The 16544-nt window shown below is 38.7% G+C and overlaps 1 protein-coding gene across 6 annotated transcripts in view; it reads right to left on the reverse strand.

The window, feature by feature from the left end:
* The window catches only part of NaCP60E (Na channel protein 60E), a 184806-nt gene that overhangs the window by 25892 nt on the left and 142370 nt on the right, over window positions 1-16544 (reverse strand). For all 6 annotated transcript variants that reach the window (XM_069505246.1, XM_069505245.1, XM_069505248.1 and 3 more), the window contains exons 4-8: window positions 16114-16334; window positions 11954-12146; window positions 11187-11406; window positions 2425-2559; window positions 523-737 (exon numbers count right to left, since the gene is read on the reverse strand). In XM_069505246.1, coding sequence (XP_069361347.1) covers window positions 523-737; window positions 2425-2559; window positions 11187-11406; window positions 11954-12146; window positions 16114-16334 — 984 coding nt within the window. The remainder of the gene's footprint in view (window positions 1-522; window positions 738-2424; window positions 2560-11186; window positions 11407-11953; window positions 12147-16113; window positions 16335-16544) is intronic.

The raw sequence follows: 16544 nt of genomic DNA on the forward strand, positions 1-16544 counted from the left end.
GTGAATACCCAGAGTTTATTTTTTAGCCTTGCAAAAGAAATTACCGATTTGGCTGCCGCGCACTGTCCATACAATTTACAATCCAACGTTTTCAGAGAAATTGCTGCCTGAAGGCAAAATGCCAACTTTGTTTCATTGGTATCAAGGTAACGAAAGGGGTAATAAAGTAAACGTTTTATACAAATGTGAATTATTGATATATGTGAGTGATAAAATATAGAACAGTGAAAGTTTATAAAACTATAGCCTATACACCTATTGATATAGAAGGAAAAGATGACTGACTGATCTGTCAACGCACAGCTTCAACTACTGGACGGATCGGGCTGAAATTTGGTATGCGGATAGCCATTATGATGTAGACATCCACTAAAAGGATTTTTGAAAAATCAAACCCTAAGGGGGTAAAATAGGGGTGCGTGCTCGGGATCGAAGCTCGACCCTTCCGAACTGGAGCCTGATGTCTTGACCACAGGTTTTTACTTAACTAGGTAACTACTGACAAAAAATAAGATTTCTTACCTCTCCGCTCCAGTCCCAGTGTTAGTATGAAGAATGGTACTTTTGCCCCGTTTACGTCTTCTCGTCCGCTTTCTTGAGTACGACGCCAGGAGTAGACCTTTTCTTGCATCTATACGCTTTTTTGAGTCTTTAGCTAGCGTTCTAACTGACAAGGACGAGGGGTCGAAGCTAAAGGTCGAGTCGTCCCGATGTTCATTAAGGTCCTTCTTCCTTTCCTGAATGAAAAGAAAATAATAATTATGATAACTTTAAATTTCAATAAGGCACCTATTCGGCGCTGACACTGTGATTTGCTACCCCAACTCTCCCGCGCGTTGATACTTGATAGTACTATGTTAAAAATCCTCACGCAAATGCCAACAAAATTGTACAAAGTCTCAATTAAAAAGGTTCGTACGCACCTGAGCGGCGCGGCGCGGCGCTTCAGTCCGACTGCAGAACGCGTCACCTCAGGCCGCTCGACGGTGCCTACCGCACTACAACTTCAGTACGCGGCACCTCGCGTCACTTGCGCGTCACTTTTATACCCGTTCGCGTACGAGCGCGAAGCGCCGTGCCGCGCCGCTGGGTATGTCGCACTAGCGTCACTGCACTGCGCGTCGCTTCGCTGCGCTTCAAAATATTCTCTCCAGCCGTGCCGCGCGGCAACGCGCGGTGAAGCGCCGCGCCGCGCCGCTCTAGTGCGATATGCGCCATACAAAATGATAGAAATGATATTTTGAAGCTCTGTGCCGCGACGTGAAGCTCACTGAAGCGCCGCGCCGCGCCGCTCAGGTGCGTACGAACCTTAAAGTTGACGATGTGCGGATGCATTGGTTACGAACGAACACGAACTTTTTTTATATTTATGTGTGTATGTATGTATGTATATACTTCATTGCACCACAAAACACAAATAACAGGTTACAAAAACGAAAACTTAAAATGTAGGTAGGTACATATACCTAATTTATATATTAGAATTTTATGTGCTTGTTTCGAAATTATAGGTTTGGTGCAGGAAGTATGCGCTTACTTTGTAGTGGGGATTAACAATAAAGAGCGTGAAAGTAAATAGCATCGTCACAGCTAACGACGTGCTACGTGCTGGCAGTGCCGCCGCGCTGGCACTAACAGTGATTTACTACCCCGACTCGCCACTCTATCTCCTGCCGTTCTCTCTGGGGTCGTTCAGATTTATTGTCTCATTAATTAGAAATGATAGTACGGCACTTGTTTTTAGTAAGTAGTAGAAATTATGTCGCCTTTTAACTGAATACAAAAAAGAAGGAGGTTCTTTTATAATATTTTTACTTTTGCACCATGTTTGCACTTTGCACGTTGATTTCTTTAAAGTTTTTGTGTTTCTTTTTAGTTCCATAGAGAGGAAGCCCGTCAGGTGCAAGTTTTTACGTTTAAGGCTAACCGAACTTTGGATGAGTTTTCATACAAATTTGACTCGTGTTAAAACACATGAACTAAATCTGTTCCATAGTTCTTGTGCAAGTAGGTCTAAGAGTAATACTTAAAAAAAGTGTATTAATTAGCCCCAAGTTACCTACTGTGCTGTGATAGCCTAGTGATTAGGACGTCCGCCTTCTAATCGGAGGGTTCGACCCCGGGCACAAATATCACTTGCTTTAACGATGAAGGAAAACATTGTGAGGAAACCTGCATGCTTGAGAGTTCTCTATAATGTTCTCAAAGGTGTGTAAAGTCTATCAATCCGCACATGGCCAGCGTGGTAGACTATGGCCAAAACCCTTCTAGTTGTGCTTATAGTTGTGCTAGGAGTACGTACGACAACAGTGCGACAGTTGCGTCGGGTGGTGTGTGAAGCATCATCTACTCCGAATTCAGCCTAAGTAGGCACTGTTTGAACGGCAAGCTATTGAATGTTGCTCTTGGGTGATAATGCCTTACCTCTTGGGTAATTTGCGACTCCTCTTCGTAGCTAAGCGCTACGACGGCCAGCATCAGGTTGATGAGGTAGAAGGACCCGAAGAACACCACCACGGTGAAGAAAGACACCGACATTGGTCCGCACGAGGATAACACCTGCAAGATTTTTATTTTACAATTTATATTTCGTTTGTAGTAGGTACTTACTAAGACTCATTATGAGAGGAGACCTATGCCGGCAATGAGTAGAGATTTTTTATTGATAAGATGGGCTTGCGCTTGATGATAATCATGCCTAATCATAAGCAATGATGGCTATAATTATAGAGATTTATTATTATTTATTTTTATTCAGATGCAAGTTAGTCCTGAACTGCAATCTCACCTGGGTGAATTTTAGTTGTTTGCAAACAGGAAGTCGAAGGTCATTGTGTAATTGTACATAGGTAAGTTGCTAGGTAGGATATCTATTGAAATGCATAGTTTCAAAATATTCTTCGAATTTTTTGGCCAAACTGAATTTATGTCTGAAAGGACTGCTAAAATAACGACGATAGCAGATAAAACTTAGCTAAAATAGAAAAATATTTTGACATTTCAATTCTGAGCTCAATTCGTGTGAAATCGAATAAACAGCAATAATCCTTCAAAAGATAGGTGGTTACAGCGTAGCACACATGTAGCACAACGTTCGTAAATCCCGTAGGCTTGACGCTACGGTTTCAGCTGGTTCGAACACGATATTAAACCGCAGGTCAGCTGCATATGCAACGCGATTCTATTATAATATAATATACTATTGAAAATTGTATTTGCAAAATATAAAAAGTTTTTGACAATGCCTTTAGCCATCGATACAATTTTTTTTCATCGAAGCCTTTAGCAGAATTTTCTCTAAAACATGTGTTTTATTAATGCATGGTTTACTTAAAAAAGATGTTCAAAATAGCTGTGATAACCTAGTGGTTAAGATGATAGCCTTACAGTTCGGGGATCCGGGATTCGATCGCGGGTTATGTAAAGTCTGCCAATCCGCATTTGGCGAGCGTACTACGCTGGCCAAACCCTTCTCAATCTGAGAGATGAATGGAGACCCGTGCTCAGTAGTGAGCCGGCGATAGATTGATTATAAAAAGGATATTGCAATTTGCACTAGGTATTTTAAACACTCTCATTTAGTAAGTTCAGTACGCGGCCGAAAGTAATGTACATCGGCCTTTAGAGTGACATTTCAGCTTTGTAGAGCTTTGTCTCTGTCACTCATAGGTACCTATATGACGTTTTGTCTCAACGACAAAGACAGTTCTATCTCCTTCTAAAGGTCGATGTACATTACTTTCGGCCGCGTACTGTATATCAGTTTCTTCTAGTTGCCGAACAGTTATCTACTTTAGAAGCATAGGTACGGTCTACCTAATATAATTTTATTGTTTACTAGCTTATGTTCACGACTTGGTCCGCGTGGACTGCAGAAATTTCAAACCCCTATTTCACCCCCTTAGGGGTTGAATTTTCAAATATCCTTTCTTAGCGGATGCCTACGTCATAATAGCTATCTGCATGCCAAATTTCAGCCCGATTAATCTAGTAGTTTGAGCTGTGCGTTGATAGATCAGTCAGTCAGTCAGTCAGTCACTTTTTCCTTTTATATATTTAGAAGATTCCATTCCAAAGCCTAAAAGGCCTAGAGGGTAATAAATTACTAAAGTATTTACATAAAGTTGGATGTAATAATTGTTCGTAACACCTACTGCTAAATCTTCCTGTAGGTATAAATTGTATAGGATTAATATAATGACATAACACGTAGGAGATTTAATCGCCTCGCAGCCCTCAGATACCTAAGGGCGGAATTATAAACAATCACATGTTCGCGATGAACACGCTACAATTAATCTACATTACCACAAAGAGAGAGAACGTTGGGGCAAATATTCGGCAATTTAATATTCATGTTATTTGTGAGTATCCAAATACAGAGTGCAAATATAGCTCAACGGGTTGCGAAGCTGAAGTGGCAATGGGCAGGGCACATAGTTCGTACAACCGACAGACGTTGGGGTCCCAAGGTGCTGGAATGGCGAACTCGCACCGGAAGAGCAGTGGACGTCTATTGGTTGATGATGATGATGATGATGATGAAATACAGAGTGTAACCAGAACGCTAGCAAAAACTTAGCGTTGTTGTTATACTATCTAAACACAATCCAATACCAATAACCATTTGCCTCATTTTGTAGTTTTAGTGATTTAGTATTTTTCAAACCCGCAAAACTGCGAAGTCCTCGTGTCTCAATTATATATTTGAGCAAGTGATTATACAAGAGTGGTTATATTATAAATGCGAAAGAGTGTCTGTTTGTTTGTCTGTCCGTCTGTCTGTCTCTCTGTTTGCTAGCCTTTCACGGCCCATCTGTTTCAACCGATTTTGACGGAGTTTGTTACAGCGATAGCTTGCATCCCGCGGAAGCTATATAGGACATATGCTACTTTTTATGCTGGAAAATCAAAGAGTTCCCACGGGATTTAATAAAAACCAAAATCCACGCGGACGAAGTCGCCGGCATCATCTGGTCATTAATATACCTATTCTGGTCAGCCAACCCTAAGTAACACGCGTGAAACATTGGCCTCAAGTTTTAAGCCGAATGTGGTAAACGAGGCTTAATACGGCTTTTCGCTTTCACTTACACTAATTGCCTCTGACATTTGTCACGAAACCAAGCCAAAGAGAGCTAAGATTATTTTAATCGCTACTGAATCGACGCCTTACTACTGTGGAATAGGCTTGTACGTTATTCATGCAACATTTTGAGCACCCCATTTCACGGCATATACAACAATAACAATGGTACCTACCTATTATGATTGCAATTCAAGAATGTAGATATAAGGCCGCGATTACACCCGTAAGTTTTACTCACGTAAGTAGCTTACGTAATTAATTGACAGCAAATATACTAAGGTAATAATAAATACACTACCCATATTATTATAAATGCGAAAGTGTTTTTTTTGTTGCTTTGTCCTTTAATCAACGTGACGTTTTCCATGGGTATAGTTTAAGACTTGGAGAGTGGCATAGACTACTTTTTATCCCGGAAAACCAAAGAGTTCCCACGGGATTTTTAAAAACCTAAATCCACGCCTACGAAGTTGCGGGCATGAGCTAGTGTACTTATGAGAGTGTTTACACTTACAGTAGTAAATTTGTCGTAAGTTAATCATGTAAGCTACTTACCTGAGTAAAACTTACAGGTGTATCCACGACCCTAGAGTGTTTACATTGTACACTTGTCGTAAGTTAATCATGTAAGTTATTTACGAGAGTAAAACTTGCAGGTGTATCCACGACCCTAGAGTGTTTACATTAGTACATTTGTCGTAAGTTAATCATGTAAGCTATTTACGTGAGTAAAACTTACAGGTGTATCCGCAACCCTAGTGTTTATATTAGTACATTAGTTGTAAGTTAATCATGTAAGCTATTCACGTGAGTAAAAATTACAGGTGTAATTGCGCCCTTAACTTCTGACATTTTGGAAGGTCCTATACCTTATATACATTGATAAGTCAGAAGAAAATACTTCATTTACATTACGTTTGAAATGGTAGTAATTTCAGTAAAAGAGAGTCTGCAAAAAATATTTTTCCGCAGCTTAATGACCTCGCCGGCCCAAGTGTCACTTCGGAATATATTTCATCTCTTTGATGATACGAATATTGTGGGTAAAGATATTTCGCGACTCATTAAAACGGGTGTATAAAGTGATATTTGATTACTGTTTTGCCCGAAATTAATAATTACTCTTATTCTATTATGCTAACAATCATTATACCTATTTCATAGTAGATATTTTTTTTTAATTTATAGACTAGCGCTAGGCTGCAATCAGACCTGGCAAGTGATGATGTAGCCTAAGATGAAGCACGCTTGCCTAGAAGATACCTGTTTACTCTTGAATTGAAGGTATCCATATTAACTTTCAGAGATGAGCGGTTTAAATTGAAACATCATCATTATCATTATGATCATCCCATCGCCGGCCCACTACTGAGCACGGGTCTGGGTCTCCTCTCAGAATGAGAAGGGTTAAGGCCATAGTCTGCCACGCTGGCCCTTTGCGAATTGGCATAATTCACACACACTTTGAGAACATTATGGAAAACACTTAGGCGGGCAGGTTTCCAGAGGTTTTTCACGATTTTTCCTTTACCGTTAAAGCTTGTAAAGTTTGAAACATGCCACAGTTTAATTCAGGAGCTTTAATTTACTCAGCCAGGTCCCGCAAGGTTAGTGCTGTGTAGGTAAGTGAATTTACCGAGGGCTCCGAGGCGCTTACTATATAATAACAAAGGCTGTAGATATTCAGGGACCCTTGCATAGAGTTTCATTATTATTAAGGGCGTCGACAAGCGCTTCTGTGTTATGTTACAACAAAGTACGGGTAACTCATTCATTGTATAAGTTACCTCTAGAGTACGGAAATCGTTAATGTTGTCATTAAATGGATACCTAAGGTTGACATTACCGGGTTTGATACGTTAAAGATATTTTAGAGAATTTTACGGATTTCTAACGTATAGAAAACTGTTAAATCGCGGAACAGTCTATTTTGGGTATATTTATAGATATGTAAAAAGGAAGTAGGTACCTACCTACCTTAAGTGCACCACTCTCCCGGTGCCCTTGATATCTAATTACATCTGAATGTAGCTAATAATAATTAGGTAAGTACCGCCCGCCATAATGTCTCTATGGAATGCACGCCTCTGTTTATATAACAAGAGATTCCCTTAATACTGTGTATGTTATGGTAAACATTCTTGCTATTACGAGAAAGGTTCTTGGCAGCCGCAGTCCTTTACTGAAGTAAAATATCACCATCCCTTCGCTTAGGACGAGTCCACACCTGCGCGTGCGGGGTGATTCGCTCAATCAGTGTTAAATGATGAATGATATAGCCACCGAGGTAATTTGTCATTTTTTTAATCCAATGAAAGTTTTCTAAGAAAAATCTGGCGCTCAGTAAAGCAGCAATGTAGAGCCAACCAATGTCAAATGAGCTAGGTGGCTATCATTTATCGTTGAACAGTAAATTAGCGGATCAGCATGTACTTAGATCCCTATCGCGTATCCTCGATGCAAACTCGGTAGGTAGTTTGGACGTAAAGCATGGTGATTCGATGATTTGATACAACCCGAACAGTATGAAAGCACGATTCACTGTGTATCGGATAGGTACGTGTATAAGTAAGTAGTTATGGTCGGTCATGTTTTTTGAGTCTAGGTGTTTGTCCTTCCTTCACGTCCTAACTAAGCCACCAATCAATCATCTTGAGTTTTGGCATAGAGATAGTTGAAAGGATGGTAAGTAATATAGGTTACTTTATATCCCGGAAAATTAAAAAGGATTTTTAAAAACCTAAATCCACATGGATAACCACACCCACCGCCGTAGTTTGACAGCTACAGTGCGCCGATCGCAATCCCCTCTGATTGGCCAAAACTATCTCATTATTGGCTGAAATGCATTGTCACAGCAAGATTACCTACCATTTTAGCCAATCACAACAACTGAGATTGCAGCAAAGACTGATGCAGCCTTTTCGCAATCAACCAGCCGCTGGTTAGTGATACGGTTTGGCCACAGATTACATTGAATACACGGGGTATGGCTAAAATAAAGTTCAAACTTAAAATACCTACTCGTGTCTAAGCTACGATGAAACGTGAACGCTAAAGTCAAAGTCAAAGTGAAATCATTCATTCAAATTGGCGACCTACCATTGTACACTTCCTAATTGGAAATTGCTGAATTTGCAATACAATAATGTAGCGGTGATAACAATTTTTTTTATTTGTTTTTTATTTAAAACAAACATACATTTTTAAATACTAGATTACAAACTTCATTCCGATGCAGCAAAAACCTGGTCGGGTTTATCCGTTCACCGGGGGTACATTACGTAAACTTAAAATTAAAACTACGAAATAATGTTAAACGTTCAGGTGTGTATGCACCCTTAGTTCCTACCCTTTAAACACGATCCAGCGTTCCCTTATCTAAACCGAAAGGGTTAACAACGGTAACCACTTCAGATTTACAGACTTGTAGATTTTAGACTATAAACATTATTTTATCAGTGTCTTAAATTATCGTTGAGTGATTTCTATTATAAGGTATAGATTGTTACGGCTATACTCATATTGTATTTAGTCGACTTAAGCCCGACTAGTTTTGATCCCATCCGGCGTCTTTTTCACAGGCTCGCGGTCTCAACCGCGACGCGCAGCGAGCCGAGTCCCTGTGAAAAAGGAGCCCGGATGGGTTCGAAACTAGTCGGGGTTACGTCGAATTAATACGTGAGTATTGACGTAACGATTTATATTTATAGTGTCTTAAATTATTTGAATAAAAAAATATATTTTTTCCCCTAGCTGGCTCAAAAGGTAAACAATTTGTTTTTGCCAAATTTGTAGGCACGTGTTTTGGCGTGGGCGCTGCCATCCTTTTGCCCTAACAAAAAATTTTTGTGTTATTTTTACTTTTAAGGTTATCCTTAACTAGCGGATGACCGGCGTGTGGTACTACGCTGAAAAAAACTCTGAAATCATCTTCTCATTATTGCCTTTCGAATGAAAACAATTTGGGTCTCATTGGTTGGGTGGTTTCATAGTCTATAACGGTCATAGATAGTTTTTTTTTGTTTTCTATAATAAGTACAGATTGGAGTGCAAATATTTGAGACATTATGATAATCCTTGGTATGAAATTGTATAATAGAAATTAGAACCTCGCTTAGCAGTCGAGTAACATAATAATATAGTCGCATGTTGAATAATAATACACACCTAATAAAGTCATGGTTCAAGATGGTTAGGCAATTTAATAAACAAGACTATACGGCAGCAATATGGTAAATGCGTGTTTGTATAATTGTATTAATGTTAGCATACATGTACGTTTAATCAACTTGATAGTACCATATTATTCATACTCCTAGGCATTAGGTTCGACCATAGAGTAGCAAGCTTTAAGTGTAGGATGAAGGATCGTTGCCAAAAAATAGTCTGCAAGCCTTTGTAATTGTATCTAATGATGATTTTTTTCTTAAAAAAAGAATGCCATCCCCACTAGTTTGGAGAACGATGGGGCTGGCATTCTTTTTTTTAAAATGAAAAGCCCCAAATAAAAAAATGATGATTAATAATTAAGCTTTCTTATAAAATGTTGTTATTGGACACATCCACACTAATATTATAAATGCGAAAATGTGTCCGTCTGTCTGTCTGATAGCTTTTCACGGCCCATCCGTTTAACCGATTTTGACGAAATTTGGTACAGGGATAGCTTGCATCCCGAGGAAGGACATAGGCTACTTTTTATCCCGGAAAATCAAAGAGTTCCCACGGGAATTTCAAAAATCGAAACTCATGCGGACGAAGTCGCGGGCATCACCTAGTAATAACTATAAGGCGTTGTCTTGAAATCATTTTTATTATACACTAGATGATCTGCCCAGCTTCGACCAAGTAAAATTTGATAAATAAATACATAATAAATAGCTGAAATTAGTTCTCAATAAAGTAGCTTTCTACTGGTGAATAGTTATTAAAATCGGTTCAGTAGTTTCGGAGTTTATCGATTACAAACAAACTAATCTTTTCTGTATACTGTTATAGTATAGATAAAAAACATATTCTCCTTTACTAATGTTACATTACCACAAGAGTTGCGTTATATTATAATCATAAAGATAGTGATATTAATATTGCTGACATAGACAGAGTAAAAACAGGTCAGGCACCAATTTACTTGTTACAAACAAAATGTGTCGACTGGCGAACCAGTCAAGTTTATATTAAATCTAATAAAATGACAACTCTCTGCTCCTGTACCCGCTATACCGATCTCAGTAACAGCTAACAAGATATTCTCTACATGCAAGAGCATTCCTAATTAACTGAATTATTCTATACTACCTACCTACCTAACTTGTATTTAGTGGAAGAACATTTAAACTGTTTAAAGCATCATAAAACTTTCTAAATCTTACTCTGCACAGATACAACTTATTGATGTCCAAAATAATATGAGTTTAAAAGCAAAACTTTTCAAAAGTCGACAACGCATTGATGATATAGGTTCTACTCACCATCCATACTTCCATACTAATATTATAAATGCGTAAGTGTGTGTCTGTCTGTCTGCTAGCTTTTCACGGCCCAACCGTTCAACTGATTTTGATGAAATTTAGTACAGAGTTAGCTTATATCCCGGGGAAGGACATAGGCTACTATTCATACCGGAGTTCCGACGGGATTTTTAAAAACCTAAATCCACGCGGACGAAGTCGCGGGCATCAGCTAGTATTATTATAAAAAAATCTTAGTAGTTCAGGGTGATCAGATGGAAAGTGAGTTTGTTGTGGGCTCTTCTCAGACCTGGGCGCGTTTGGAACCCTCGTAGCTTTAGTTTTAAGTTTGCGTAATAATTATCACCACTATATCTTAGAAATCCAACATCTGATTATCAAAAAGAGTTATTAATTACCTATTTTGAATAAATCATTTGACTTTGACTTTGACTTTGTGGTGAGCATGGACCAGAGGTAGTTTTCGAAGTTGCTATACCCGTGGGTTCAATAGACAGACTCGTAAACTACGAGGGGACATGCCTTGCATATGTCAGGTTACCGCAGATCACTTATATACATTCCTGATGCCTTATATTATGTACCTAAAAGAACAGGCGGCATAAATAAATTAAAATACTTACCATATTATAAACGTTCTCCCAGTAGTCAAGGGTGATCAGTTGGAAGGTGGTGAGCATGGACCAGAGGAAGTTGTCAAAGTTGGTGTACCCATGATTGGGGTTGGGCCCAACACACAGACACGTGAACTGCGGGGGACAGTGCCGCGCGCCGGTCAGGTTACCGCAGATTATAGGCACTTCTTCGTCATCCACCATCCAGTGCGATGAGTCGCTGATCCAACTAAAATACAAGAAAAAGGATAAGAACTCATTAATCCATAGCTACACCCAAAGATCGTGTTTTCCTTGATCTATAAAAAAAAATCGTTTGCTGGTAATAAATATACGACTATGAAATCATATCGCGGTCAACCGCAAATCTGTCCTCAATTAAAATGAACCAGATTATTAATTAAGATAGTAATGTGATTTATCGAACGGTAATAACCTTCAGTAGGGAGGATTACGATGAAGACTAATCATCATCATCATCAACCAATAGACGTCCACTGCTGGACATAGATCTCTTGTAGGGACTTCCACACGCCACGGTCTTGCGCCGCTGGATCCAGCGGCTCCCTGCAACTCGTCTGATGTCGTCCGTCCACCTAATGGGGGTCTTCTAACACTGCCTCTTCCGGTGCGAGGTTGCCATTCCAGCACCTACGTCTATCGGTTGTACGAACTATGTGTCCTGCCCATTGCCCCTTCAGCTTTGCAACCCGTTGAGCTATGTCGGTTACTCTAGTTCTCCTATGAAGACTAAATTCATCATCAAGTCCATTTACCTCGACCACAGTTCGTCAGAAAAGTTCTCCCCAACAGGTACATCCAGGTCCTGCACGCACTTGTTCCTCAGCTCCCCCATGTAGACCTGCAGCGCGAACAACGCGAACACCATCAGGCAGAAGATCGTCAGCGTCATTACTTCGGCGAGCTGCTTAAACGAGTGGAGCAATGCGTTGATGATGGTCTTCAGGCCTGTGGAATAATGATAACTTTTCAAGTAACTGAATGGGCTCGACCCGTGTGGATTTAGATTTAAAAATTCCAAAAGTTACAAACTTCTATAGTCCAGAACTTTTCAAATCGATTTTGAAAATTCTTTCACCAGAAAGCTACATTATTCATGAGTATCAAAGACAATATTTTATCTTAAAAAAGTAGAGATTCTTACGAAAATTATAATAAGCTACCCGCGCGAAGCCGGGGCGGGTCTCTAGTATGATAATATAGACGTTAAAATTATATGTCAAGTAACCTTGAATAACCTTACATGCAAAGATTTTAGAATAATCAGGTTTTGAAACGTATGTAAGTAAATGGTTCGGAAATGCAAGAATAAAATATATGACAGAGATTTTATACTTCAATAGATGTAAAGCATAAAAACCCCGTGATGAAACGAACGAGTAACATACTGAAAGCAAATAGCATTCAGACTTCAGTAGTGTGTGCTGAATTCAACAGAAGGTATGTAATTCAAAAGGTGCCTTTGCATAACATATGTAAAAGCATACGTTGAAAACTTTATGTAGCGCGCAAAATTGAAAAGATATCCCCGACAAAGGAAATAATCTAAGAAAAGGATCCACCGTCAAAAGCCGAGACAAAGTCATGCTCATCCGACCTCAACTGAAAATATCTTCGAAATACGGCTCTATTTTCGACAAGGCTTTAAAACTTACCGACTGAAAGCTATTTGAGGAACAAAAGAGTAATAAAAACGGAAATGTTTCAACTCTGAGGATTTAGTTTTTTGGCCGCGAGTTTCTTTATTAAATATCACTTGCTTTAACGGGGAAGGAAAACATCGTAAGGAAACCTGCATGCCTGAGAGTTCTGCATGTTCTCAAAGGTGTGTGAAGTCTGGGCCAGCGTGGCAGATTATGGCCTAAATGATGAATAATAAAAGAGCTATCTGTCTGTTTGTATTACCATTCCACAGCTAAACGACTAACAGCCGTACTCAGAGTCGCTAATCGTTACTTAAGATTGAGTTAAAACGAGACAGATTTATGTGTGATATATAGCTCTATCTCGTTTTAACTCAATTTAAGTAACGATTAAGCGACTCTGAGTACGGCTGTTATTGATTTAAGACATAGAGATAGTCTACCTTCGCAACTTTTTACAGTGGAAAAAATAGTCGGAGAATAAACACGCGAATTGCCGGCAACTTTTCGCGGGAAACGGCTACCTACTCGTAGTAGGTAAGTATGTCCCTATTTGGTGGCAAAGTAAATCCGAATACTGTGTATTAGTTCCAATCACAGTCATGAGTCGTACAAATCTCTTAAGCCCGGGTAATAGTGACTGATCAGGGCCAATGTAAGTCCTACTAGATTATTAAGATACATTGGAGTTGGAAAATCAATGTACGGGAAAGGTTCTAGGTCACAAAGGCTTACTACTGGGTACCTACCTTCTACGTCGCGATACATCCAAATCTGTTCATTTATTTAGAAGTTATGCTGGAATAAAAAAACTCACATACATTGGTAGGTACATGCATGAACGGAAAACATTACCCTCCTTTAGCAGTCGTATAAAAATAATATCGTATTTGGCGTGATTGTACCTGGATGTGCTAAATTACTGTTTCTTAGGTAATATTAGCTTATTTAATTAAGACCTCAGCACCTATTAGGTACCTACAGCAGTTTTGTTACCAAAATTGGAACCAAAATAGCCGCCATTAGCCGTTTATCGTCCCATTTTAACTTAACCATATAATTCGGTTCAAAGAAACGTGGAGTTTTGAGGTTAATGGAACTGTAATTGTGCTTCAAAAATTGCTATAATATTCTATTAAAGGTAGGTAAAAGAACATACAGGGTGTAAGCAAAACGCTAGCAAAAACGAACACAGGTGATACTACTGATAATTACTGATATGATAAAACCGAAAAAACGCGAAAAAATAATAAAATACTATATTTTGTAAAAGTACACGATATATTATGTCAAATAAAACATCTGACTGACGCTAGAGATCAACGAACGTTGCGTAACTGCCATGCACTGTAAGCCATTTGGAGTCAATGCCACGTCGTAGGTGGGGGCATTGACCCGAGTTTTGCATGCTATACATTGCGAGGTTGAAAGATACTAAATCAATAAAACTACAAAATGAGGCAAATGGTTATTGGTATTGGAATTTATTTAGGTACTATAATAATAACGCTAGGTTTCCGCTTGCGTTCTGGTTACATCCTGTATTTTTGTCGGTTATGGTACTAATAATTTTTGACCTAGAATTTTTAGTGGAAATTACCCCAAAAGTACGTAAATAGAAATAGGAAGGTACTCTAATTTTTTGTATTTTAAAGTAAGTAATATTTTGTAAAATAATATTCATTTACAAAAGATCTTATTTTAGTCTAAGATGAAAGTTATAACTAAGCCACCATTTCGTCAAACTTTTACGGCTCTACATGATACTTTATCATTCTTTTAACTTACCTATGTACGTGTACCTATTCTGTTAAAGAGTCCCTAGAATATTCTTTTTCAGGAGTAACATTCTCCACCTAAATATTTTTAAACTTCTAACTATTTAGATAAAATTGACAATTTATAAGTAGGTACTTACCTACTAAGGAAAACTAAAAAATGCTAGTCTAAAAGCTTATTTATGCCATATCATTTTCGCAATGCAATCAGCTCTGTACTTAACAACGTGCTCAAATGTACATTTATTATTTTCCCGGGAAAAACCCATCAGATAGCGCTTGCTCATACAAAGATCGTTTCACGGAAAATTCAGATAATTTGCTGCCAGCATGTTTTCCCCGACGCTTTAAACCTGTTCCATTTTGAACACGATCGTTTTGCCAGAATTTTTGTCATTATCACCTCGTATTAAAAAGATATTGTCCGTTTTAATGGACGTGTTGAGCTTAACTTGTCTGTTAATTTCTACAAAAATACAACTCTTTGTGTTCATTTTCAGTTTTTTTCCAAATATTTTTGTCGAGTTAAAGCTTCTTTGTGTTATCGCATTTGTATTTGGCCCCTTTTAAAATGGAAATCGTATTGCGACTTTGCGAGGCAGCCATATTGAATCGATTGTATAAATACGGGTGGTTGGTGGTTTTTAAACTACTTTAGTTTCGTTTCGACGCGAGACTCGATCGACTATTAAAAACTTTTTGTGTTTAGGTCGCCATTTTGATTGAGTGGTCGCAATAGCAATTGGGCCCTAATCAAGTTAATATTGCAGTTAGGTTATTATAAAAGGTAAAACACTCGATAAGCTCGTGCGCGTCGTGATTAATATTTAAATTCAATTCTGGTATGTTTATATTTGCAACGATATGCGGCTAAGTATATGGCATGCTACAAATGGTGATGATACTTAAAATGGCCATCTTTTTTATGCAAGACAACTCTTGTAGAATAAACAACTACCGTTTCTTTCTTAATTCTTGCTACATTAATTAAATTACTACCAATATTATAATTATACAAAAGTGTGTTGTATTTTTTAATTTGTCGGTTTGTCCTTAAATCACGCCGCAACGGAGCTACAAATCAACGGATATAGTTAAAGATCTGGAGAGTGAAATAGGTTATTTCTTATCCCAGAAATCAGAGTCCCACGGGATTAAAAAAAAAACCTAAATCCTAGCGGACGAAGTCGCGGGCATCAGGTAGTTATTATGTATAACGCGGCGTAAATGAAGCTTTATAATAGCTGTGTGAGAACTAGCTGTGCTAGCAGGCTATTTTCTCAGTTAAGTCCATCAGGTCTTATAAAGATGACCGCATAGCACAAGACGAACCACATTAGGCGCAACAAAGCCGTTAAAAATCGTTAAATCAACATGACCAAATCGAAGTCTAGCCAATTCCATGGGTCAGCGAATTTCACGAGTAAGTAGGTAGATTTGGCAAATATCTCGGCCAAACATCTTAAAATTTTATTATTTCTAATAGTGATTTACCTGGCATAATAGAAACAGTCTTCAACGCCCTCAACACCCTGAAGGTCCGCAACCCGGCCAGATTGCCGACCTCCATGCCGATGGTTGCGTAACCCGACGTGATCACAACGAAGTCCAGCCAATTCCACGGGTTACGTAGATACGTGTACTTGTTCAGAATAAAACCCTTTGCGATGCACTTGATTATCATCTCCGCCGTATAGATCGCCAGAAATATGTATCTGGAAAAAATACTAAAGTTAGTAGGTAATTAAATTTTACTTTATCCATAAAACTTCCCAGGCAAAGTAATTAGCTGCATTTGGCCTTAGGCCGACCGCATATTATCAGAAACGGTCTGTCAGAAAAGTTTTTGCCACACTCTGCGAACATTTCTGATGTAAAAAAAATTGCGGTCTGCGTCAGAAGTCTGTCGATGACGATGTCTGATC

Source organism: Maniola hyperantus, chromosome 20 (assembly GCF_902806685.2).
Source record: "Maniola hyperantus chromosome 20, iAphHyp1.2, whole genome shotgun sequence".
NCBI classification, from domain to species: Eukaryota; Metazoa; Arthropoda; class Insecta; order Lepidoptera; family Nymphalidae; genus Maniola; species Maniola hyperantus.